Genomic DNA, 24,862 nt, shown 5'->3' on the forward strand with positions numbered 1-24,862 from the left:
GTATTAACCAGTGCTTTACCGTGTTCTAGGTAAGTACAAAAGTTGTAACTTTTAGCAATTATTATAAAAAACACAAACATATTAACAAGTAAAAACCAAGTTAACCAATAATCATCACCAATTAAAATGACTTACACAATTCCATGCACAACAACGCCAATGACCTTTTGTTTTCTCATAATGGTATGACATTTAGTACACTGTTATATATATATATATAAAAAAGTGTTGCATATCTCAGGGTCAACTCAGGGTCGCGGTGTTGATTGGTCTGGCACCCCCCTGACTGAACATACTTAATGTGTCCCAAAGTGCAAAGTGTCCAAACAATCTTTAGTTATTTAAGGCATACAAGGCTAAGGCTAGCATTCTATTGTATCTAAAAATACATTCCAGGTAAGGTCTGTTTAAAAATATCTAAAAATAAATACCAGACACATTTTGTTCTTGTGATACAGTATTAAAGATCTGCCCGAGTCCTAGAGAATCAACACAACAGTCTGCAGGTCTAGGACATGTTCAGCTCATTGGTGTGTTTCGCCTTTGACTCCCACAGAGTATTAGAACTTGATGAGTTGATGAGAAATAAAACATCAAGGCTTTTTGATGTGACTTTTGAAGTCTGCCCTCTAGAATTTATTAAACCCTTGATACAACTTGTTGGGTGTATCCTTCACCCTCTCAAAGAGGGTTTGATTCAGTGTCGCTCTTGTTTTATTATTTCTTCCCTTCATGTCCATTCACAAATCTGTTCTTCCCACAAGCTCTCCTCCGTTCTGTTGGTTGTAAACTTCTTAATGTATCCCTCTGAGCTATGGAGGAAAGAGACATAACTATATGTTAAACATTTTGGATGGAGTTTTCTGAAGAGTTCTCACCAATCCGCCTGTTATGAGACTGACCTGCAAGGCCATCTGGGACAAAACCACATGAGTCGCCAACACTGCTGTCATCGCATTCCTCACTCTGTACAGAAACGCTCTGTAAACAGAAGGAAGCTCAGGGTGATGAGTCAAAAGATGGGCAGCTTTTCCACTGGTTTTAAGTTTCTCTTAAAACATTTTGTAAATGAATACTTTTAATATAACTGAAACTTCAAATCAAGAACCAAAGCAAAATCTCACCTTCAGTTTACTTTGCTCATACCACATCATCCCATATAAACATATAAGTGTGATGAGTGCCTAAAATGTAGAAGAGGATGCAAAAAAAGTTTGGTTAAACACCCAAAAAATTGGTTAAACACCAATTTGTGTTTTCAGAGATCAGGACAAAAATACAGTAAATGAACAATGACACACACCCCCTAAAGTTGCATATGTATTGCAACATATACGACACATGATACATGTTATAGCAACAATGTGCCCACACTTGCTTTGCATGTTCACAGGCTAGCAAGAATGAAAATAGCTAAGACTGTAGAGTTTTTAGCTTCTTATATACAGTCCATGGTTTTTAGGTGGTTTGAAGCTGCCACATTCAGTGGTGTACAGTGAATGCCAGTGGGATTAACTGAAAAGCAACTTCCTTAGAAAAGAGTGTGCAGCTGTGTAAAACACTCATGTCTGAATGGTCAGCTTTAAAACACGCTACAGGTCCCTGACACACTTAATTGTGGCTGTTACGAATCAATAAAGCATGATATCCTTTTTAAATACGTGTCCATGAAGGCAGTAGCATACATTAACAGTTGTTGGTGTCCCTTTTTGAAAAGGTACTTAAGGGCATCACAGTGTTATCATATTTACACAGGATGCATAGCTGCATAATACTGATGCATCTGCTCTGGACTGACTGAAGTGAATCATATCCTCCATGAGAACACACACACACACACACACATACGCACTCTCGTTTTTCTTACCAAACAAAGCAGCCACAGGAGTACATAAAGAATTTGTGTCTTGGAAAACAAGTCTGGACTGAATTTCACACAAACAAGAGCCTCAAGGAAAATGATGGCCCTAAGGGGAAATATAAGAGCATTTGATAAATGGATGGTTAATCTTTATGTGTTCGTTTTGGCCCCCTCTCTTGGCAACAACATTTCATTGCAGTGGAGCCTCTCTGTGGATGCTTAACACTTCTGACGTATGAGTTCAAATGCATGTGCTCAGTATTATTGTTCCCAAGTCGTTCAAACCCATAAAAATATTCATTCACCATACGGCTGTGGGAAACGCAATTCAATTGTAGATGTTACACTTTGGACAAGAGAGCAGCCTCAATGTTAAGTAATTCATGCAGACACACAGAGCCTGTCTCGTTGCTATGGAAACTAGTGCAGACTAAGGGCATTCGCAGCTTTGTATCTGAGGTGAGGTCAATAACTACATTAAGCTATGAATTTCAATAGACTACAAAAAGTATGCTGTTAATAAGCTGAATTTAAAATAAGCCCTTTTATTTGTCAACTAGACTAAAATAGCTTGTATGACCTGAAAAAACATGCAGGCTGATAACAGTGGTCACCACAACAGTGATTTCAGTGTGGACTGCTATCAGTGTGGCTCAGCCGTTGCCACGTGTGAGACTATCCATTCACTGTTAAGTTGTGGTTGTGCTTGGACTTTGATTGGTCCTCATATTTGAATCTACAACACCCGCGCCTCGCTGACCAATACATTTTAACCATGAACAGGAAAACACCAGTAACACGTGTACTAAAGTTGCAGTTCTGATTTGTTTGATTCGAGCCAGGGAGAGCCAATCACCATGGGCACAGCTATATTAGACGACAAGATCAAAGAACACCTACCAGACTCTGGCAAGTTCAGTGTCAGTTTGCCTACCAGACTACTGCTTTCAATGGTAACAACGTTACACAATGTTGCGATTTATCTGACAGTTACGGCACGTGCAATAAAAAAATAAATGAGTAAAACTGAAAATGTTCTGCGGTCCTTAAAATAATTCCTATAATTTTTTATAAACTACCTTTAATACAGCTTGTTTCTAGGCCAGAGAAAACATGATTCGATAGTAAAAAAGATGCTTACCCAAACACCCAGCATTGTGTGCCAATTCGTTTACATTGGGTGTCTGTCAGGTATGCATAGTATTGTCTGAAAGAAGTTGGAGAAAAAGGAAATTTGTAGTTGCCAAAAACAAAGTCAGTATTTAAGGTTTCCACACAGACTTAAATGTCAGAAAGCATCTGAAACAGCCCACACTTTTCCCCTAAAAAACAATTTGTTACGCCTAAAAAGGTTGTATTTATTTTAGGTTGAGTACATCATATTAATTGTTGCTCATGGGTGTGATGGTGTCGTTTTGAAGGTTGAACATACCGTATAGTGGGAGCAGTGATGACTCCAACAAGGAGGATACGAAACCAGCTGAGAGGGTGAGACGCCTGGAAGACGAGGATGTGCTTGAGAAAGAATATGTTTAACTCTGTCAGCTGTAAAGATAAAGGGAGGCAGACACACAAGATTAAAGGCTTTCTCATGGATATTTTGGATATTGGCTGCTAAGTGTGAGCAGCAGGATGACATAGAGGAGGAGCTTTTTACAATATTTGATTCATCGATTAATTAAACAGAGATAATCAATTGATACAGCTCTAATAGCGAGGACAATCTAACAAGTAAGTAAAAGATCAAAGAATACAGTACCTGCGATAAGATCATAAAGAGATAGATGCCTGCCAGCCTCTGGAAGGAGGACTTTGGGTCTAACCAGCGCACATAAGTCCAGCTGGCTGGGGTGAACTGGAGCACGGCTCGCTTTATCTTCCCTGTGGTGGTGTGGATATCCCTGAACAGAGTACGTGCACTTTTGAGGATACTGAGATATATATAAACATCTTGCATCAAACTTACTTTGCAGTACTCTAGTATCACAAACTATCTACTTTCTGTTAGAATAATCAACAAAATGATTCTTATGGGAATCTTCTAGTACAGTACTACCCAATTTTATAGCTGTATCAAAAAGAAAATAACATACGATAAGACCTCTAGCTACCAATAATACATATTACTGTTACATTGTTAAGGCTTTTTTTAAACGACCAACTAAAGAAATAAAAAGACCAAGGAAAAGAACACAAGCTTTGCTGACTTTATGCTGGCCCAGCGGTAGGTCCTCATCTCCAAAAACTTGCAGGCGGTCATTCCCAGCCAAATGCCTCCTCCATTGCACAACAGTATGTCCAGTATCACCTGATCCCACCAGCACTCTGCAAAGTTTGGCAGCAGGTGCATGAAGAACAGCTGTGGAAAAAAAAGTATAAAACTGAGTGAAAAGTATTTATGTGTATTTATGTGACAACAAAAAGTGTTTCAATCAAGGGATCACATTTTTTTAGGTTTGTTATTTGAGTGACACGACATGATTAATGAATTTGGTATTAAGCTAAATCCCGTAATCTTCCCTATATATCTTCCCTCCTGCTCATGAGTTTCTCCCAAACAAACAATCCTTGTCGTCTGCACAGACCGAGCTGAAGCAATGTTGTGCGCCTGTGTGAGCTGGATCACTTCAAATTACAAGTAATTACTTTTTTTTTTGACTGAATTTCTGTTTAACGCTTTGGACAGCTGCGATTCATGCAACAGATTTAAAAACAGGCAGATCAAGTCCAACCGCATCTTGAACACGTGCATGTTACCTCAGTGAGCTCCCAGGTGATGCTGATGGTCCAACAGAAGCTGTAACTGCGGATGAGCATGGCCTTTATTGTCCAGCCAGCAAAGTGACCGAATGCGAAGATGTCGAAATGGCTCAGGACCCGCTCCCATGTTATCACTGTACAGTTCACAGCATATTCCTGTGAGGGGAAAGGTGACTGTATTTTAAGAAACACAACAGCAACCAAAAAGAAAAACACTTGATTTTTACAACTGTTAGTGAAGAGCTGGGTGTTCTCCTTTTGATTTACGTTATTCCCCCCCAAAGATTATATATATATATAAGCAGTCCGTTTTTCTGAAGAAAGAAGGAAAATGTGGGACGAAATTAGAACCGACACAGAGAAGCCCTCTCCATGTCTCCACCCTTCAATCCATTCTGACATCTTCCAGTATTTAGTATTAGATGTGGTGTGAGCTTTGATAGTTCAGATGACAGAGTTTCAAAACCATCCTCACCATGACATCCACCTCTCTCTTGGCATAGCGCAGATTTGGGTCCAACCAGTACATCAAAATCTTTACTTGGTCCCAGTTGAGGAAGAGGAGGAAGACAAGAAACAGGAAGTACAGAACACTGAGGCCTGCCGAGGACAGGAGAAAATGAGAGGATAAAGAAAATTGAAAAACTGGATCTAAGCCAAAAAATAAGGTTAATGGGAATGACGTAAGGTGGTTGTGATAATGTGTGTGAGCACTCACCAAACACCATTGACCATATTGCAGGGTGTGGCCTGATAAAAGGTCCTGATGAAGAAAGCAACGTATTGGTAAGTGTCTCTTGGTGTGTTTCCACTATTCAAAGTAGAGGAAACTTCAAGGTCCATTAAGTTTTTTCCAGAGTCACCTCAGTAGATGAAGTTTGCTCAGTTGTCGTTGAAATATTTAGCTATAAGACCACCTGGTATCACATCAAGTTCCGTATTTGACAACTGTGCTATCTCACTGACATCTCAGCAAGCTCTCTTTTAACGCAAGAAGCGGTTAAAAGCTCTGGATATAGTTAGTAACTGAGCCTTAAGTCAAGATTTTTTAACAAAACATGTTGACACTGAATCCGGACAAATGTTTAGACTGGCACTGGCGTCTTTTTATCAAACATTTATGTCAACAAACTGAATTATGGCTGCAGCTAACAATTCTTTTAGTTATCTCACGATTATTCTCAGAATAATATTTTGGTTAATGGAATGTCAGAAACACGGTGAAATGGGCCCTCAGAACTTCCTAAAGCCCATAGCGACATTTTCATATTGTTAAATTCGTTCAACTAAGAGTCCAAAACCAGGTAATGGGTCAATGACAAATAAGGCTTCTATAAAGGTCATTTTTAAAAGTATTTTCAGAATGGATGTAATGCATATTTTTTGTTTCATTTGTTTTATTACTTTTCAAAGTGGTTAAGATCATTTATAACAGTATTCTTTTACTTCACTGGCAAAAAAATGTCAGGTGGCGCAACCACATATTTGTAAAAATAGATATAATTTCCTACCATTCATTATAACTGAAATCTTTGGCAAGTATCCCTTAGAATGTCTACAGTGACTAACACATATCTATTTTGTGGATGAGTTTTGTATTTTTATTAAATTAAGATCATTGCATTCTGTTGGCCAGGTTCTTGGTATCTTAAGCATTCGATTTTACATTTAAACTGATAAACAAATGATACAAATATACAAATGAATACATACAATACAATAGTTGTTAACATTATAGTTATCAACTATTTGGTCACTTAAACCTATTATTTATTACTCTAAATTATTGTTTTATCTTGTTTCACCCCCTGACGTTTAACAGTTGTGCCACCTGACAACATTAATAATGACAGGATTATGGCTGAATAATTGCCTTATTTCTTCAAATACATAAAAAAATAAAATAGTCAAAAGTCTCTATTGAAGTTAAAGTAGTAAATATTTCATAGTATCATAGTAATCATGTTCAGTACATAGCAACTAGAATAGGTTACAGTGCAATGGATTGATCAGATGGACAGACTGTAATGGATTTTGATTGCGCAACAATTAAGTCTTATTTTGATATATTCATAAAGAAACACCAGCTCAAGACAATTGAAAACAACTCATTTAAATGCATAAAATCAAATGTATTAACATTACATTACATACCATTAAATTAAACACATAGCAACTGGAATGTAACACTAGTACATACTAAATACAGCAACACTTCGTCAAAATTGTTTTAAAATAAACACTTGAATGACTTTGGAACTCGTGACAAAATATTTCAAAACGTGTTGAACCTTGTAAGGTATGATGACTCTGAGACTGTATTCGTATCAGTTCGCTGCACTTATTGAATTTGTATTTGTTTACTGCACTTATCCTATTCGTAGTAGTTTGTAGCACTCATTATATTCGGATTAGTCTGTTGCAATTATTGTTTTCGTAGTAATCTGCCTCTGCACTATACTTTTGCTCTGGCTTATGCTTTGAGATGCTTGTTTAAGAAAGGAGATGCACTTATGACTTCTGGTGACTAGTAGTTCTCTTGAATACCTATGTTGAATACACTTCCTGTAAGTCGCTTTGGATAAAAGCGTCTGCTAAATGACTGTAATGTAATGTAATGTAATGTAATGAGATCACATGGAACTCCTGCGTGTGTAATAAGAAATTAATTATTTAACAACTTGAAAGGTCTGACTACTGTAAAAAAGTGAGAACTGCAAGCCCTGTTTGCTGTTACCTTCATACTGATGAGTGTCTTTGGAGGGAGGCCTGAAAGGACGGACTGTCAGTGTTGAAGAGTTGGAGACTTTCTTGATAGTCTAGTCCAGTGCTGCTATTTTCATTAGAAAATAGTTGGCAACACTGGACTGTTTTGGGGGTTGGATAACTTTTAAAATCTACCATACTTTTGCTAGTTTCTCATCATTACCAACCCTGCCTTTCACTTAAAACTACTAAACGATTTAATCTTAAAACTTGAAATATAAAATCAGATAGTGACGCTCCTTGCAGTAGCGACACCTGTCTTACTGGTTGCTCCACCTTACTTACTGGTTGCGCCACCTGACTTTTTGAAAAACGTATTTCAAAAGGAATCAGGCATCTACTTTGACTCCTGTATTATTTTTTGTTCTTGTTAGCAAATCGTCTTCTTTTTATCAAACATTTATGTCAACAAACTGAAGTAACAATTATTTTTATCATCTCACGATTATTCTCAGAATAATCTTTTCGACAGACTATTAACTAGTTATCCAAATAGCTGCTTATTTATGTCAGATGAGTAATTGTTTCCGAAATTCAGTGGACAAAACCAGAAAATAGGATGGGCTGAGCTTAAACACACAGCATTAAATGATGGAGCCAATGTAGGTTTAGATACGTATCTTACCATTAGGCAAGGCCAGGACACTGATGACCAAGAAGAAAGAGACAACCATCAAAATACCAACTCGGAGGTTGTTGTCAGAGTGTTCATCGTCCCTGTAACATCACAAATCACATATTTGCAAAGGGAGGCTTTCCAGATATTCAGCATTGTGATTATTCAGTCAGGCGAGCTAGCTATTGAACAAGGCTGCTTTTGTACTATTAACTTATTATAAACGTATTATATTATAAACAGCACTGTAAAGACAAAACTCAGCTTACACAATGTAGTTTAACATTACCTTGTAAACGCAAAGTACATGAGGCTCAGCACAGTGACTGTCAGGAGTGTGATGGTGTGTGGCTTATAAAAGAAATCAAGGCAGATGTCGTCCACTTGTTGCTCGTTTATAATTCGGAAATGTGAATTATAGTTGATGTCATCCTTCCGAGGTGTTCGGGTGGCCATATCGATGCAGTGGGCTATCTGAGAGTTTTGAAGGCTATTACTAGAAGCTGTAAAAATCAGAGCCACAAGTTGAAGCTGAAGGAGAGCGCCCCTTACAGAAACCCTGAGAATGGACTGAACCATTGAGCTGATGGGGGTGTTTAAAGGTGATAATACACGTTATAGGATCAGCTTAAATAAATAGCATCGACCATTAATACAATAACGTTTCCTGGTTATACTTTTCATCCTTTTTTTAAATTTAAATTCAGCTTTTTATTTATTTTCATCCTCATGTGTTTTTTAAATGATTTAAGTGGTACCCACACATATGTTGTTGTGGTACATACCACAGTGTGACACTTCCGTGAAGTCCTTCCGTGAATACACACACGTGAAAACGGTTGACATTGTGCGACACCTTGGTGGATGATAGAGCTGAATTGAGGATAACATTATTGTGAGTAAAAAGTCACCACCCTAAGATAATATGTTGGGTTTAGCATTCATTATGATAGCGTGTTAGCATTTAAAGCTAACGAATGATCTGCTTTAAGTTACCCTCTTGTAGGACAACAACTCAGACTCAAACTTGTGTTTTATATCTTACCTACAATGAGACATAACAAATGGAGATGCAGATCATTCTAATTGCCTACCTGTAATTATAAATGATACTTTGTTTCTTTCTTCAGCTAAATTAAGCAGCCAATATAAAAGGATACACAAACAAAAGTTAAAAACAGTATGGCCTTACAATAAGTGGCAAAGTGCAAATATGTGTATGTGTCAGAGCAGTCTTTCACTGCTAGTTTATTATTTTAAAGGAAGTTGGAATGATTGGCAATGCCCTTGCATTTTCACAAGTTAGTCTAATCAGACTATTTTGTATTCTTAATATATGCACATAAAACCACTTCTGTATGTAACGCACTTTGTAATCCATCCATCCATTCATTTATTAAATTATTCTTTTTCTTGGACTTTCCTTGTCTAAAGATAAACCATAATAATGTTTTTTGCAGATCACCATGGCTTCATCCTGTACACAGCTGTGTCTACAATGCAGAAGCCTTCTTGGCTCCAAGACAGTGGCTGGTACCTGGCAGTATTACACTCAAGTTCGCCATTGCATTAGAGTTACAAGAGTACCCACACAAATCCTAGATGGAGCCTCACTTTTTAAAGGGAATCACACAACAAATCGGGCAAGACAAATGCCGAAACAACAGATGGTCTGTTTCAGCGACTTAGCTGCCAAACATCTGGCAACCGAGGCTAAGGAAGACAAGGCTGTTGAAGAAACATCTAGGGCTGATCTTGTAGCGTTCAAGAGTCCCCTGTTGCCAATCAGAGATGCTGTGCCAGACTCCCAGGTGTCATTAGGTACATATCGGTTTGCTGGTGTTGATCCTAACCTTTTCTTTTAACATTAGAATTCACCTTACATGTTACAACTATTTTGAGAGGGAGTTGAATGCGTTCCATCTGTATTTTCTTAATTTACCAGATCTGGATGCAGCTGCTGAGTTTTCAGCATTAGATATGATCAGTGATGAAGAGGCTGTCAGTATATCTGTTCCTTCTGCCATGCCTCCTGCCTCCACCTCTCTAAGAGACTATGTTGACCAGTCTGAGACCCTCAGCAAACTGGTACAGCTAGGTAATTAAACCGCAAACTTTCAAAATATTGTTGAGAATAATGTAAGTCATATTGACTTTTACTTTGGAAGCGTAAATCTGATTTATTGTGATCATTCATCCTCTCATTGCAGGTGTAGACCTGTGGAAGCTTGAACAGAGGCCCAACGTTGGGTCCATGCTACTGAGGCTCAACTTTAACACAGATGTGGCACCAAGGCTGCTGTTCCTCAAAGAAATCGGGGTGGAGGACTCTCGCTTTGGCTACATCATCACTCACAACCCCTTCATTCTCACTGAGAGTTTGGAAAACCTACAGTCCAGGTGACATAAAGTGGTCTCGGAAAAGGAAACATTACATGCCTTTTTATATTTGCCAAATTTCAGTCTGATATAGTGTATACTTTAGTAGTTACTGGTCAGGTCATCTTTCTTCTCTTCAGTTGCACCTCCAGACTGTTAGTTGTTCTTTTTTTGTTATTTGCAAAGGGTGAATTATCTCAAGTCAAAGAAGTTCAGTGCTGAGGCTGTTGCATCCATGGTGGCCAGAGCGCCGTATCTGCTTAACTTCAGTGTTAAGAGGCTGGACAACAGACTGGGGTTCTATCAGCAGCAACTCAACCTCAGTGCTTCTAATGTAAGCTAACTGATATACTGACGCAATGAAACCTCGGCCATGTTTGGATCATGTCATTTTTTAACAAAAATAAATGTTGTCTTTGTCGGTAGAAAAATAAATGGCAAATCATAGTTTGTTTTCTCTTTTCAGACACGGAACATTGTAGCTCGTCTACCCAGATTACTGTGTGGCAGTTTGGAGCCTGTTAAAGAAAATTTGAAGGTATTGAATGACAAACGTCATCAGAAAACAATGAGTAACCTTGAGCTGCTGTGTTTGAATGTGTTCTGTAAATGTGTTCCACAGGTGTTTGAAATAGAGCTTGGCTTCAAGGAAAATGAGATCCAACACATAATCATTGCCGTCCCAAAAGTGCTGACTGCTAATAAAAGGAAGCTCACCCAAATATTTGACTTCATCCACAATGTCATGAAGGTGCCCCACAACCTGATCGCCAAGTTCCCACAGGTAGATGGACAGCTGTTGGTTTTTGTTGTTGTTTTAACTTTAACAACAAATTCGAATTAATTTCCTTTATATTTTATTTCATATTCAGAAACATAACTTGAACCTCTGATATATCCTCCAACAGGTCCTCAATTCCAAGTACTTGCGTGTCAGAGAGCGCCACCAGTTCCTGGAGTACCTTGGAAAGGCTCAGTATGATCCAACCCTGCCCAACTACATCTCCCTGGACCGCCTGGTGTCATTGCCTGATGAGACTTTTTGCACTGAGTTGGCTTTGGCCACACTGGAAGATTTTTATTTGTTCCAAAAGACACTTTGATTCTTCATGAGGGGACATTATAAAGGACTCCAGGAAACAAGTGGTCCAGCACCCAGAATAGATACCATAATGTCAGACACATGCAGACATTAAAGTCTTTAACATACCGGCTGAGTTTGAAATACAATGTTTGCTTTGTAATGTTATGTTTAATAAATGCTTACAATGCATATCTGCACTACTGTCTGAAATACTGCTCCTATATACCACGACTGTCTACTTAAAGAGATCATAAATGTGATAAAAGTGCCAGTAAAACATTTAAGGGGCTGTGTATAAAATGATCATTGATCATATATTGTTCATATTGAAGACTACCTGTAATGAGAGGAGATTGTAAAAGATCAGGTCTCACTTCTGTGAAATGTAAAAAAAAATACTACTTAATGCTACTAAATGCTTCTGCTCAACTAAAATTCAATGTAAAATATTGTGCTTTTTACACAGCAATTCAGATGTTGCATACAAAACAATTAATCAACTTATTCAGTATGATGCATTGTGATGCTGAAGATAGTAACTACCCAATATAGTTGCTGAAAAACATTTGAAATACTACTTACAGATGTATGCAACAGTATTACTGATGAATTAACACAATACATAAAAACAACACTGAAAGGGGTCAGTTGCCTGCATAATGGCTACTTTTACTTTAAATACATTAGGTTGTTTTGCTGCAATTATTAAACTGGTTATTACCTAAAGAAGAGTTTGGATACTGAGCTTCTACTTGTAATGGGGTGTTTTCACATTCTAGTAAAGGATCGGTACCATTTACTGATCTGTACTCAGTAAAGAGTTTTCAAAACCGTTATTTTGTTTTACAGACTTTTTGTTAATCCCAACTTTCCTTTATAACCATGCAAATAAGATGTACACCATCGACTGTATGTGAGAAACCTTAAACTCAATGTTGAATTGCGTAATTCCCGATTGACCTGAATGCGCCTCCGTACCAGTGACGCACAGCGGGCGTTCTCAGTGGTAAAGATGGCGTCGAGGGCACCAGGTACGGGAACTGCGCTCACTATTTACATGCTTTTTAGTGTAAATGTACTCTATAAAGCTCTCGTTATACGTGTACGGCGTGGTGCATGTTATACTGTAACACATGTTGTTGTATTATGTTGATGTGGCCGACTGTATGTTACTTTTGACGCATTTGGCTTGTGCGTGTCCTTCTGTGTCCCCAAGCTAACTCATGCTAAGGGTACTGTTAGCCACCGTTAGCTCCGCGCTAGCTGCTGATGCTAACGTCCCTGCTATCACCGTTAAAATATTGAATTTACAACAAGACAGTCGTCCTGCTGTCCCCTCAGTGGTGGATAGTTTCTGAGTTTGTTTCCAAAATGATGTTGCAGCGCCCAGGTATCGCGTAGTGCTGTAACATTTGACCTATACTCGGCGACGTTAGCTCCTAGCAGTGAGGCACTGTTGTGTTGTTTCTTGTTCCTCATGGGGTCAAGGTATCTGACTTACTTACTGATTGTATTTGTCTTTCTTGTCCCGTTCAGTTGCAACAAGCAGGCTCCTGGTTGGATTCCGCAAATGGTATTATAACATGTGTGGCTTCAACAAGCTGGGTAAGCTCAAATATATTGATCACAAAGATTTGGATTAAGTATCAAACCTGACAGTGATACTCGTTTTAAGCCACAGTATGTCAAGACTACTCATGTCATGTTGTATTTTTCCATTTAGCATCTTATGCATGTTTTGTTTTGTAGGTTTAATGCGTGATGATACGATCATTGAGGATGTCGATGTGAAAGAGGCCCTGAGGAGGCTACCAGAGTCCCAGTACAACGACAGGATTTTCAGGGTCAAGAGAGCCCTGGATCTCTCCATGAAGCAGCAGATCCTCCCTAAAGACCAGTGGACGAAATATGAAGCGGTACATAGCATTTTCTTGAAATCTTTTCATGATATTTGCTTACTTTTGACTATGAATCATTTTTGTATCCAAATAGAAAAAATTGTGAATTCTCAATGAATTCTTAAGTATGAAACTGGTGTCATCATGTGAAAATGCCATTTTTTTTCCCGAGTGTTTGTAAATAGAAAATAAATAAAATACATGTTTTGTAGGGTCATCAACAATGTTACCTATAGTTTGAGTTTTGTTATTAATATAGCTTGATTTCATTTTTCAATCCCATGTATTGTTCTTCTTGTCTTTTCCTTTTAGGATGAACGTTACCTGACACCCTATCTGGATGAGGTGATCCGTGAGAGGAATGAAAGGGAGGAGTGGATGAAGAAATAGATGGTTCCTCATCAAAGCTGTTAATCGTGCATGGTTGTCCCCTGGTGGAAATATTTAAAATGAAATCTAACCTATATAAAACAGTGCTCATTAAAAAAATTGTACATTTTAGAAGATATTGAAGTGTCACTTTTTTATGATGTAATGGATAGAGGGCTATTTGAAGATTTTATTTATTGGTAAGACAAAATGAAACGGTTAGAAATATACTTCTTAGTTCAGATATGTTCCATGTTGCAACTATGTGCTGTTTACATTTAAAAATCCAGTTATATAAAACATTTAAACCACAATATAGTCATAAGAACATGTAAGAAAACATCTAAGGCAAACTTAGTATCTACCATAACTACTCCAGTAGCTACATCTATCTGCACTGCACGTGTTCAGCTTACTTGATTTACTCTCACAGTTTTGGCCTTCAGTCATGCATAGGAACAGGGAAGACTGTTTGCCAGCTATCTGAAGTAATACTATATTAAAATATATATCCTTATTATGTGTAGCCTAAAAACACAGTCTTGAAAATGACTGTCAACGAAGCATCAACATTTCCGGACAGTTTGAGGATTCAGGTCTGCCTTACACACATTTCTAGATTTGTGTAAATCTGAGTTCTTGACCCTTGTTTGTCGGTCCGTATACTTAATCCCTCCACTGGCAACCACACTATTCATCTTTCTGAGCAGATCTACTGTTGTCCACCTCAGTTATGGTACCAATAAAGTTCCCAATGACGTTGTTAAAAGATTTTAACATGGAAACTCCCAGCTCATTACTGGTTTCAGTAATCTCTGGGTCATAGGCCCCCATGAGTGGGGAGCACACCTCCACACTCCCTCTACCAGCTCCATCCAGGATCCCCATCAGCTGACCCCTGACCTCCTGAAACAGCTCGTCGTTGTACAGAAGTAAATCAGAATCATCAAGCGGATAAGTGACATTCTCAGAGTAACACTCACGGGGAACTGGCATCTCTATGTATTTTAACTTAGGAAAACCCAAAGATAGCATGGAGAACAACCTCCGCAGGGCTGCAGTGGTCAGAGGGTTCCCCAGGAGTTTGAGCTCCTCCAGGCCCTGACAGCAAGTCAGAGCATTAGTGAAGGCATCCATGTGCTCGTCCTCTATGTTACATTCTTCAAGGGTCAGGCTGACCAATGTGGCTGAGCAACGGCCGAGCAGTTTGTGGAAACAGGTGGGGAAAGAGCTGAAGATGTCATGTCCGCTGAGGTCTAGACGGACTAGGAACTCACTGTGGAGGCTGTTCGACAGGTAGGTCATGTCCAGACGAGTCAAGCAGCAATTGGCCAACTCCAAGCACTGCAGTGGTGTGTTGAGGGGACTGGGTAAAGAAAAGGGAGAAGAAAAAAAAGATTAGTATGGGATAAAAGATCCAGCCTCAATTTTTTAACACAATTGTCAATATATATGTAGTGAATAGCAGATACATATTGTGGTTTGTGTTGGTCCTCATGAAGGATTTTTATGTAGGATTGGTGCCAGAAATACGTAAAGGGTAAATCTTTTAGGAAGTAAAGTTAAATGCCAGACTGATTGACAGCTTTGTTTGTGGTTTGTGCTTCTGTTCTATTTCCATTTGAACAACATCCAGCAGGTTTCTGGCTAACCTGCGGTTCTGGCCCGGTGCAGCCGTCTGTCCTCACTCTAGTATCATGTCAGCAATTTTAACAACAAAATACCTTCCATTGCTAAACAAGAGCCTTAAAGCTGCAATGTGCTGTGACCCTGGTTAAATGTGATTATTGCGAGCTATATTAAAGCTTTTGATGCTGCAAAGAGCACGTAAGACACCAGAGCCACCCGTCTCATCCAGAATAACTACAAACAAGGACACCTGGTTGTCCTTCTTCATCCCTCCCTTTGTCCATTAACTCACTTAAGCAGTCTGCGTAGGTGTCCAGTTAGAGTTGAGAAACCAACAAAGAGCTCAGTCAGACCGCTCAGTTGTGCCAGCAGGTTACCGAGGATGGACATCAGATCATCATCATCAGAGCCCAACCTCCTAATATCTATAGCCCCGGCCGGCACGGTCAGAGACTGCAATTTGGGGAATGCCACCCTGGACAGCAGCACCTCCAAGTGTGTGGCCTCCAGGGGAACATTGTGGACTACCTCCAGCTTTAAAATGGACTCAGTGTCTGCTAGGCGAAGAACATAGAACAGCTGCTTGAGAGAGAGGGAATCAGCCCGAAAACTGACGAAGCGAAGCTTCAGTGGACAGTAGCGGAGGAGGAGGAAGGTCTGAGCCACCAGCTCATAGTTGCGTCCTGTGACGAAGCCGTTCAGACGAACATCGATAGATGTTTCAAAGGCAGATGGGGACACGTCGTTGTCTTTCATGGCCACCATGGTCTCAAAGCACATTTGGGTCAGGAGGTGGGTTCTTGCCCATCGACCCAGTGTGGATTGGCAGGGGCATGGCTGGTGCTCGATATCCCTCAGGCCAGTCAGGTCCACCGTATGCAGGTTCTTGGCATATGTTCTTGGAGGAGACAGCACATAATCCTTTGACAAACAGACATACAAGGCGAAGTTATTTTGAAGTGATTCTCAACTTATAATAATTAATGAACATTGTAAGACAGTAACAAGTCAATGCAAGTGTGTTTAAGCCAATTAAGCCACAAAAAGAACGGAAAAACGTGGGACAAGAAAACATTTAAAGTGGCCCTATTATGCTTTTACTTTCCATAACTTTATGAGGTCATAATGTTACGGAAGTGACGTAAAACTCCTTCCGGCTAGTTTAGCACTCAAACAACAAAAGAGAGAGACGGAGCTGAAGCTCTGGAGGAAGAGTTTTTTGAAATGTGAAACGTTGACCAATCACATCAGAGCAGACTGACTGACCAATCAGGGCAGACTTTGCTTTCTGGAGGGAGGAGCAAGTGCTTCAACAGATTATTTCAGAGAGAGGGGGAGAAGAGGTGCTGCAGGGCAGCCAGGATGAGAAAAACAAGGCGGATTATGAGCATTCACGCATGTAAATATTTTACTGTAACTTGAGATAAAAATATGCACCCGGAAAATAGCATAATAGGGCCTGTTTAACTAAAACATGAGGATGACATCACTATAATAAGGCATATGAAGACTATCTAAGTACCTTTAAGCCATTCAGAATCGACTCCAAACAAAGCCGACAGGTGCGGGAGGTGAGGTCCATCTGACAGTCGACTGTTTCTCCCAGCAGCCTCTGTAGGTCAAGCACAGGAAGAGGCCATGCCTGGACCAAAACACGCAGTAAGTCAGCCTGCTCATGGAGGTAGCAGGCCTTGAAGAGAAGTGGGTAAAGGTTAAAAGACACACAGTTGAGGTTCTCTAGAGCACTTGGTCCACTCTGAATGAAGCCCTCGGCAGCAAGGAACCGCAGTGACTTCATGTTTCCAGGTTTTATCTCTGTTTTTGTTTTCCGTACCAACAGGTCTGGGTGTCCTTGTTGTTGAGAGCTGCGGTCAAACAGCTCTGTGGTGGCTGCTTTATTGATTTGCTCTGTTTTTCTGTCTGTCTGGGTGTTGTGCATTTGTCTACAACGACGCTTGCTGTGTGGGGCACGGGGGTCGCGTGGTAGTTAAGAGAGTGGAGGTTATTAATAGAAACAGCTGTCTCACGTCCTTCGTCGGGGACAGTGTGTATTTGCAACTTTTGCCAAAGAGGTTAAGTAGGAACAACATCTGAATGTGAAGCCTACACTACTCACATGAGCTGCAAGGACCAAAGAAAACAATGTTGTGAGAGCAGAAATAGAAAAGCAATACAGGAACAATCAAATATCTGGCTATGGTACAGAAACATCATCAGTTTGTAATGTTGAATGCATTTGAGAAGGCAGCTTGTGATAGGTTTGTTATCTACTTTTTGGTACGTCCCCTTTTTCCCCAAACCTGCCTTAGTAAATAGCTTTTGCTACTCTCAAATTACATCACATGGTTGCAATGCATTATGGTTTCTTGAGGCTACTGCCAGTGGAGACATGGGTGTCTCTGACATTTCCACGACTGATTTCTGCCAAAATAAACATGGGCACAGAAAACAATCGCAATATTTGTTCACCCTTTGTTTAAGACAAATTACACAACTTTTGCCACGCTTACTTTGCTGAACAAATCTCTGAACATAAGTACTGTGTCACTGATATGGAAAAAAATCAAACACCATATTGTGGTCAGTGCAGGATATATTGCAAATATTGGTTGTCTTGCTGTTATTGAGTAAAATGTATCACTATCATTCATAGAAGAAAGGTGAGAAAACAAATCATGGACTTTGTTTGATTGTTATTTGAATATGAACAATCAACTGATAGATGATTCATTGTTAATAAATGTTTGTTAAATTGTACAAATATTTGGGCAGGAAACCAAAATGTGGCTGTCAGAATAAATACCTTTTAGTTTAGTGTATATTAATTTCTACAATATCTTAGTAAAATCAAACCACATGTATCACCACAAATGAGCATACCTGAGAGGAACCTGTCAATCTAAATTGCTAAAGAGGTAGAATTAAGTAAACATTGAACAGTCTGGATTTATAAAGGTAATATTTTCAGGTTTATTTGCATTAGATAACATTGCTTTAGCCTGATTTTACTACACACTGAATATAATGTAAATTAGGTGTTTTTAAGGATTTAACCTCCAAAACAATCCCTTTTCAGGTTGATAGTCTACACCACCTCTCCTCACCTGTCTCATATGTGTTTAAAATGCATTTACGAAGGGTGGTGGTGATGGTGATGATGATGATGGTGCTCATGATGGTGATGGTGCTCGTGTCTCTGGGCTCGAGAGGACTGAAGGTTGGAAAATATTTCCCTATCTCCCCCCCTATCTCCCCCAGCTGGGGATCGAAGGTGCGAGGCATCTTGCACCCTGGAGCGAACCCGCTTGCTGTGACTACGCTGCAGGACACTATGTGCTGCAGGCTGAGACTGGGAAGGATGGCACCATGAAGCAGGGTGTTGACCATGTAATCTGCAAGACTTTCCTTCTCCTACATTCCTGTCTTTCCCCGCTGACACAGCCTTGCTTTTCAGAGAATGAGGGATTGAGAGGCCTCTGGGAGACTCGGGGGAGATGTAGTTCTCTCTGATCACCACAGGGTGGTGCTTAGGAGCAGAGCGAGCGTCCTGACTGGGCTCCTGGGAGAGAGATTCTGGAAAAAAGAAGAAAAACTATTTTAATATATGGATTTTCAGAGGACAGCTCATGAATTAAATGTTTATATACGGCAAAAACCACAAAGCAATAGAGTAGTTTCTCTACCTGTATTGTCAAACTTGGAAGTGTAGTTTTCAATTCCAGCCAGATCCAGGTAGTGGTTTCTACGCTCTATGTTTTCATCCACGCAATAAAATCTTTTTACTGGGTTTCCTGACTCCTGAGAAGCACTCTGCTCCTTCTCTGTTGCTGTTTTTAAATGATAGAGGGACATTATCATCACAGCAGTGAAGTACCACGGTTCAGACACTTGAGAGAGACTCTGTCCTTAATGTCACAGTAACTAGAGCCACAATAAAAATGGCTTTTTACCAATTTGTAAGATGTTCTCAGGGTCAGCAGACGGAGTTACAACTAGCTTTATCTTCAGGGGTGTGGTGCCACCGTAAGGTGGTTTGACTGACGCCTCTAGAACCTCATACATGGAGTGTATCAGACTGGTCATGTCCTGCAGAACACACACACACACATACATATATACACACTGACTACAAACCATGCTGAAACAGTGCTTAATTTGAACAATGTGCATGAAAGAAACCTACTTCTTTGGTGACCTTGCCACTGTTGTCAAAGTTGTACAGTGTGAAGACCCACTCCTGCTGAGTGTCTTCATCAGGCACCATGTTACACTCTGTGACCTGTATGTGCACATATCATCAGGAAACAAGCTTATTACTGCTATAATAAAGATTTAACCGCACATCTGTAGTTTATGTAGTATTACATTTTACAGTAATGTTGTATAAGTTGAGCCATAGTGCCGGTAAAAGCTCAATGTGTGATTAAAATAAAATGTTTGTTAGTATCAGATGCGTAACTTTACAAAGAGTCAGTAATCTTACAGACCCACTAGAAATGCACCTATCTTCAAGTTGATTGGAAATTACAAAAAGGATTTGCTACAGGGATATAGAGATGTACACTCACATACGCATGGCTGTTCCTCTTCTTGGTCCGTTTATTGACCTGGAAGTGGATGCTGTTACGTCTATCAGGTGTCCTCTTTGGGGGCAGAACCACTAAACAACACAGAGTTGACTTTGAACATAGTTATCCAGGAGACCCACAGTTTGAGGCTATCTATTATAATTGAGTTAACATACTGTACCTTTCCAATAAAATTATCCCTTGTTATAAGATCTGTTTTTTTTTTAATAAAAGTTAGCCAGCAAAGAGGAAACTAACAGAATCCAAAGGTGGAAGTTTTCCCACACAAACATAGAACAGATGTGTTTAATTTCACTATTTCCTTTTTATCTGGTAAAGAATGGTGGTGACCTATTATGGCTTTTGTATCAAAACTCTCTGATAATGTACAACATCTACACAATAATAATCGGGCGATTTAGAATACATAGAAAGTGAGTAAGTCAGTAAGGTGCATGTTCAAGCAGTTCTCTACTCACCTTTAATGTTGCAGTTTCTGTCAGACCTGTTTGCCCTCAATTCTACGTACAAGTTCTGTTAAAAGAGTGACAGAGTTTAAATCAACAGAGAGCACACATGTAAAAGAGGGAGAGGGGAACAAAAGAAGGAAGCAATTAAGTGCTTTTCAAGTCTCAGGAGTGTGAGGATTGGTCTCCAGATGTGAGCAATGCTGAACATCTGTGAGTCATTGACTGTCCTTCAATTTTTCCAAAAATTACATTTCCAACATATTTGATCAGATGGAGCAGTGATCTGAATATTTCTTCATTACCCTACAGAAATTTAAATACAGAAATATTTTAGGTGAGACAGCAAAGGAGCTGGACATTTCCTAGTTGGTTCTCCTCTTTAAAATGTTCACATCTTGAGTTTTTCCTCACTATCATATGTAACTGACATGTCCGTGGAGTTTCATATCACATCATTAATGCAAAATCATGAAGCCAGATTTACTAGAGACAGTAAAATTCCAAACCATAGGATGCGGCGCCACCCTATTTAAATGCCTTAGTTAACATAATACTTCAGCCCATTCTAAAACTATCAAACCTTTATATTCATATCCATTTCTGTGATTTAAAATAACATCTGATCAGACATACTTGCTCCTCTCTCAGGTAGTAAACAGTCTGCTCTGCACAGCAAGAGAGAACTGAAAGCTGCAACAATACTTATCTTATCTCTCAACACGACAATCCATCACTAACATCACACTGTTGCTCGGGCAGATGCAGACTAGTGTGAGCCCTCACACCCACATACACACCCGCATACACACCCACATACACATACACATACACACCAATCTCTCTCAACACCCTCGTCTCTCCGCTCGCCACGCTCTGCCTGCTGTGAGGCTTTGATGCTGGGTTAGATTTCAGTGGAAGAGATGGTGCAGGTAGCAGAAAGGTGTGCACACGATGGAATCAGTATTCTGTTTTACACCCTCATTATACATCTGCCTTCCATGCATCCGTCCCGTAATCACAGAGTTTCAAATGTCAGCAGAACAGAAGCAGCCTTTGTCTCAACAAGAATGTCTAACAGCCTTTCTGATAACTTGATACCTGGATAGGAAGTTTCACTGTGGGGACGCAAACATGGATACATGATGCTCTGGTGACTTCAGCTCTCTCAAACTCATGTCAACAAGCTGCAGTGAATTTAGTTTTAAGTTTCCATAAAACAGTATATGAAACATGAAACAACCTCATAGAAAAGCTCAAAGTAATCGTAAAAAAACAAACAATGGCATCATACCAAGATTTTTTTTTTTACAAATTATGAATTGGTTTTCGAATTAAAGAGGGAAGTAAAGGAACAAAAATGGGGTTTCTTGGGTGGATTTAGGCCAAAGTATAATCACAAATAGACAACCTTTTTAACACTTAAAGTGTAGTGTCGGAAAGCCGGAAAACCATCGATACAAATGTTGGGATGTGGACTGAAAGGTGGATTACAAGTGCAAACAAGCTAACAAGCGAAATAGAAGAAGTCAAAGTAAACACTGCTGGGCGTTAGTTATGTCAGACAATATGAGGCTGACACATAGAGATAATAAAACCCTGCTCTTTGATGTTACAAATATTTAAATAGTGTTTATGAAAACTTACACCGTGGGTCAGCCTCCCTTACACGCACACACACGGTCCAGAGATCAAAGCAAACAGGTTTGTGTTTCTTGAGAAAGTGACGACAGGCAATTGTGTAAATATTCAGTTTCTGTGTGTGTACAGTGAGTTATGTGTCAATGGTTATCTTAACGAACAAGAATACACAAACATTTCTCTAACTATCCTTGCTTCTATTTAAAAAAAGAGCACACCTAATTTATCCATCGTTTTTTTAAGGAGTCATGTTTTTTTATACGTGGAAAACTCTTTAAATGTAAAGTAATGGGCTGCATATCAAGAACACAAAAAGAAGGTTAATGTAAGAACAAAATCAGACAGAAAACTATATAAAATATCTTGTCGTCGGTGGTTCTAGTTTACCGTAGTGGTGTCATGGAGATTCAAACTATATTAGGCTGGAAAATTGTATCGTAGGAAGATCTCTCCCATTAACAAGCACAGAAACTCTACCACAACCTTTTAAACAAGTTGGCAGAGTCAGCATCTTTTTACAAACTCTGAAACTTTCCAGACCTTTCATACAACACTTCAAAAACACTGGTGAGAACTAACACCAAATCTCATGAGCAGTTGTGCTAAAAGTTCAAATAAACTGAATAAAAGTTAAAATGGCATCATGGTTGATTTTCTAATTCAACATTTACATAATTTACTGTTTCTACAAGCAACCCTGTGATATTTGAACGGATATTAAACATCTGTAAGTTACTTTCACCACAAAATCTGGTTTTATTAAATCAGTATGTTTATGGTTAATAGAACCGTATTTGACAGTTTTCACAGCCTTCCTGAAATAAAAAAAATAACGACGAGGACATATTCTCTTCAACAGTATCCTAACATGAATGCTTTATTAATGCTAACAGTCTACATGTGATGCCATTTACGCAATCAAAAACCCACAAACACCCACTACCCACATCTTTTTCCTCTCCCCCTCTCACAGTCTGTCTGACTGGAGAAGGAAAGCAGTACCAGATGTGGAGACTTTTTTTCCCTGTTGGATATAAAGACCTTGCTGTTTTGAGGGGGTGGCTGTGTTGCACTTCATAGACTTGGAAGTCTCTTTATAGAGGAGGAGGAGGAAAGGGCGGAAGAATAAATATACGATTACCTCCAAACATCTTTTATGTCCCTTGGATGTGATGTGAGCAAATACGATTTAACCCAAACTGGCTTAACTGACATGAAGCTGTTGGCTCTGCAATAAACCAGTAAGAGCAGGCTGGCAATGCCTCTGTTGTTATTGCTTCTTTGGTCAGTACGGGAATAGACTTTCACAAATTGTAGATATAAAACTTGCATACATTTGAGTAGATCTTCTGAAGGAGAAATCTGCCCTCAAATACATGTTGTGTGTATCTGGAGATTTTATCAATTTAAGTCAGGTCCAGTTTTTTCCTCGCTTGATTCATAAAAGAAAAACAACTGAACCCTCTCAGATGATCAGTATATCTAAATTGACTAAATTATTGGCTATCTTATCAATAGAACATATATCGTTTGGATCTGATTAAACATGTGAACAGTTTCAGGTGAATATTTTCATATTGTCTATCTGGTGATCTATCAATAACAGAGCATGTCAGTGTCAAAGGAAATCAAAAACAAGCATTGTGGGATATCTTTTTGTGCAATCCCTGAGGTTAGTGCCCTCTGGGTTAAGTTTTACTTGCGTCTATATGTGTGGGTGGGTAATAAGAGGTGGGTTATTATACAGACAAAATATACATTAATAATAATAATAAATGTTCTACCTTTGTCAGTTTCGTTTTGTGGATGCGGATGCGCTCCAGCTCGCTTTGGCAGGTCAGCACATTTGAAACCAAACTACCACCTGCAGAAACATAAGAATATCTGTGAGCACCATGAAAAAAAAAATCATATAAAAAGTAGTTATGTTTTTTTGAATAGTTTCTGTGGAGACTGGCTTACCTTCAGGACTCTGTCTGCGTTTCGAAACTGTCCAAACAATGAGAGAAGAGATAATATAATACAAGTCAGAGGCGATTTCATCTTTTCTTAAAAATCATAATATTTAGTGATGTCATAAAACACCTCACCAAGTTTGGACTGTAATTTGCCCATACTCCTGCCTGTTCATTTGATCAAGAAAAGTTCATAATGTCCAATCCATGAGGGGGAAAAATAAAAGTGACATTTATGGAAGAAGAGCACCGGGATACTACAGCAGAGGTTTGGACACAGAGGAGCTAAAGCTTTGAAGTAACTGAGACATCAAAGAGTAAAGCGGCAGAGCGAGAGCCTTCACCCCTGCGCACCTCCTTCTTTGGTTTGATTCGTAGCAAGTTGTAGAAAAGGTAATAAAGCTCGCCACCTCCATTAGTGGATGGGGCATGGGATATATAGTTCTTTTTACGCTGGTATACGTTCATTTTTGTGATAAAATTGTTTTTGTTTGATTTGATTAATTTAGCTGCTGGCCAGTTAACCAACTAGATTGCTTATTCCAATGTCATGTTTCATTAGTTACAGAAATTAAGCGCGCATGGGAGAAGATTGACTCTGCCCCCAAAATCTCCTTCGATCGAGGCAACAAGCCTGCTAGGTCAAGTTTAGGAAAGATGTTCATTGTTTGGGTTAAAATAAACCGTTTCTAGCAGAAAGCCCTGATGGCAAACTTCTCCTGGAAAATGAGCCAAACAGAAGAGGCAAAAAGTACTACTAGCCAATCACAGCACAGTAGGGCGGGACTAGAGCAATATTAACGTCAATGATGTACTACAGCTTGACGTGGTGGACCAGGCAACCTTGCTGCATGTATCCCTGCATGGGA

At 39.3% G+C, this 24,862-nt stretch overlaps 5 protein-coding genes across 5 annotated transcripts; 2 read left to right on the forward strand and 3 right to left on the reverse strand.

The window, feature by feature from the left end:
- Window positions 1-210: 210 nt before the first annotated feature.
- Window positions 211-8,537, reverse strand: ptdss1b (phosphatidylserine synthase 1b). Its single transcript, XM_054606269.1, has 13 exons — window positions 8,293-8,537; window positions 8,013-8,104; window positions 5,340-5,384; window positions 5,097-5,221; window positions 4,619-4,777; window positions 4,069-4,220; window positions 3,621-3,762; window positions 3,294-3,406; window positions 3,003-3,068; window positions 1,868-1,967; window positions 1,125-1,184; window positions 903-981; window positions 211-812 (listed from the first exon to the last, which is right to left on the reverse strand). The coding sequence occupies exons 1-13, from the start codon at window positions 8,457-8,459 to the stop codon at window positions 718-720; spliced, it is 1,395 nt and encodes a 464-aa protein (XP_054462244.1). The 5' UTR covers window positions 8,460-8,537; the 3' UTR covers window positions 211-717.
- A 270-nt stretch (window positions 8,538-8,807) lies between these two features.
- Window positions 8,808-11,999, forward strand: mterf3 (mitochondrial transcription termination factor 3). The gene is made up of 8 exons (XM_054606294.1): window positions 8,808-8,898; window positions 9,464-9,824; window positions 9,949-10,101; window positions 10,214-10,403; window positions 10,569-10,716; window positions 10,849-10,920; window positions 11,005-11,166; window positions 11,291-11,999. Exons 2-8 carry the CDS (start codon window positions 9,470-9,472, stop codon window positions 11,483-11,485), a joined length of 1,275 nt encoding a protein of 424 aa, XP_054462269.1. The 5' UTR covers window positions 8,808-8,898; window positions 9,464-9,469; the 3' UTR covers window positions 11,486-11,999.
- A 432-nt stretch (window positions 12,000-12,431) lies between these two features.
- On the forward strand, window positions 12,432-13,868 carry LOC129097584 (cytochrome b-c1 complex subunit 7). Its single transcript, XM_054606480.1, has 4 exons — window positions 12,432-12,497; window positions 13,003-13,071; window positions 13,216-13,382; window positions 13,677-13,868. The coding sequence occupies exons 1-4, from the start codon at window positions 12,479-12,481 to the stop codon at window positions 13,752-13,754; spliced, it is 333 nt and encodes a 110-aa protein (XP_054462455.1). The 5' UTR covers window positions 12,432-12,478; the 3' UTR covers window positions 13,755-13,868.
- A 58-nt stretch (window positions 13,869-13,926) lies between these two features.
- Window positions 13,927-17,353, reverse strand: lrrc14b (leucine rich repeat containing 14B). The gene is made up of 3 exons (XM_054606512.1): window positions 16,885-17,353; window positions 15,655-16,283; window positions 13,927-15,099 (listed from the first exon to the last, which is right to left on the reverse strand). Exons 1-3 carry the CDS (start codon window positions 17,299-17,301, stop codon window positions 14,424-14,426), a joined length of 1,722 nt encoding a protein of 573 aa, XP_054462487.1. The 5' UTR covers window positions 17,302-17,353; the 3' UTR covers window positions 13,927-14,423.
- A 1,030-nt stretch (window positions 17,354-18,383) lies between these two features.
- Window positions 18,384-24,186, reverse strand: LOC129097103 (protein naked cuticle homolog 2). Its single transcript, XM_054605833.1, has 9 exons — window positions 24,129-24,186; window positions 24,001-24,027; window positions 23,823-23,902; window positions 20,410-20,464; window positions 19,931-20,022; window positions 19,546-19,641; window positions 19,313-19,448; window positions 19,046-19,189; window positions 18,384-18,935 (listed from the first exon to the last, which is right to left on the reverse strand). Exons 1-9 carry the CDS (start codon window positions 24,151-24,153, stop codon window positions 18,493-18,495), a joined length of 1,098 nt encoding a protein of 365 aa, XP_054461808.1. The 5' UTR covers window positions 24,154-24,186; the 3' UTR covers window positions 18,384-18,492.
- Between the last annotated feature and the right edge of the window lie 676 nt (window positions 24,187-24,862).

The sequence above is a fragment of the Anoplopoma fimbria genome, chromosome 10, assembly GCF_027596085.1.
Source record: "Anoplopoma fimbria isolate UVic2021 breed Golden Eagle Sablefish chromosome 10, Afim_UVic_2022, whole genome shotgun sequence".
Taxonomy (NCBI): Eukaryota; Metazoa; Chordata; class Actinopteri; order Perciformes; family Anoplopomatidae; genus Anoplopoma; species Anoplopoma fimbria.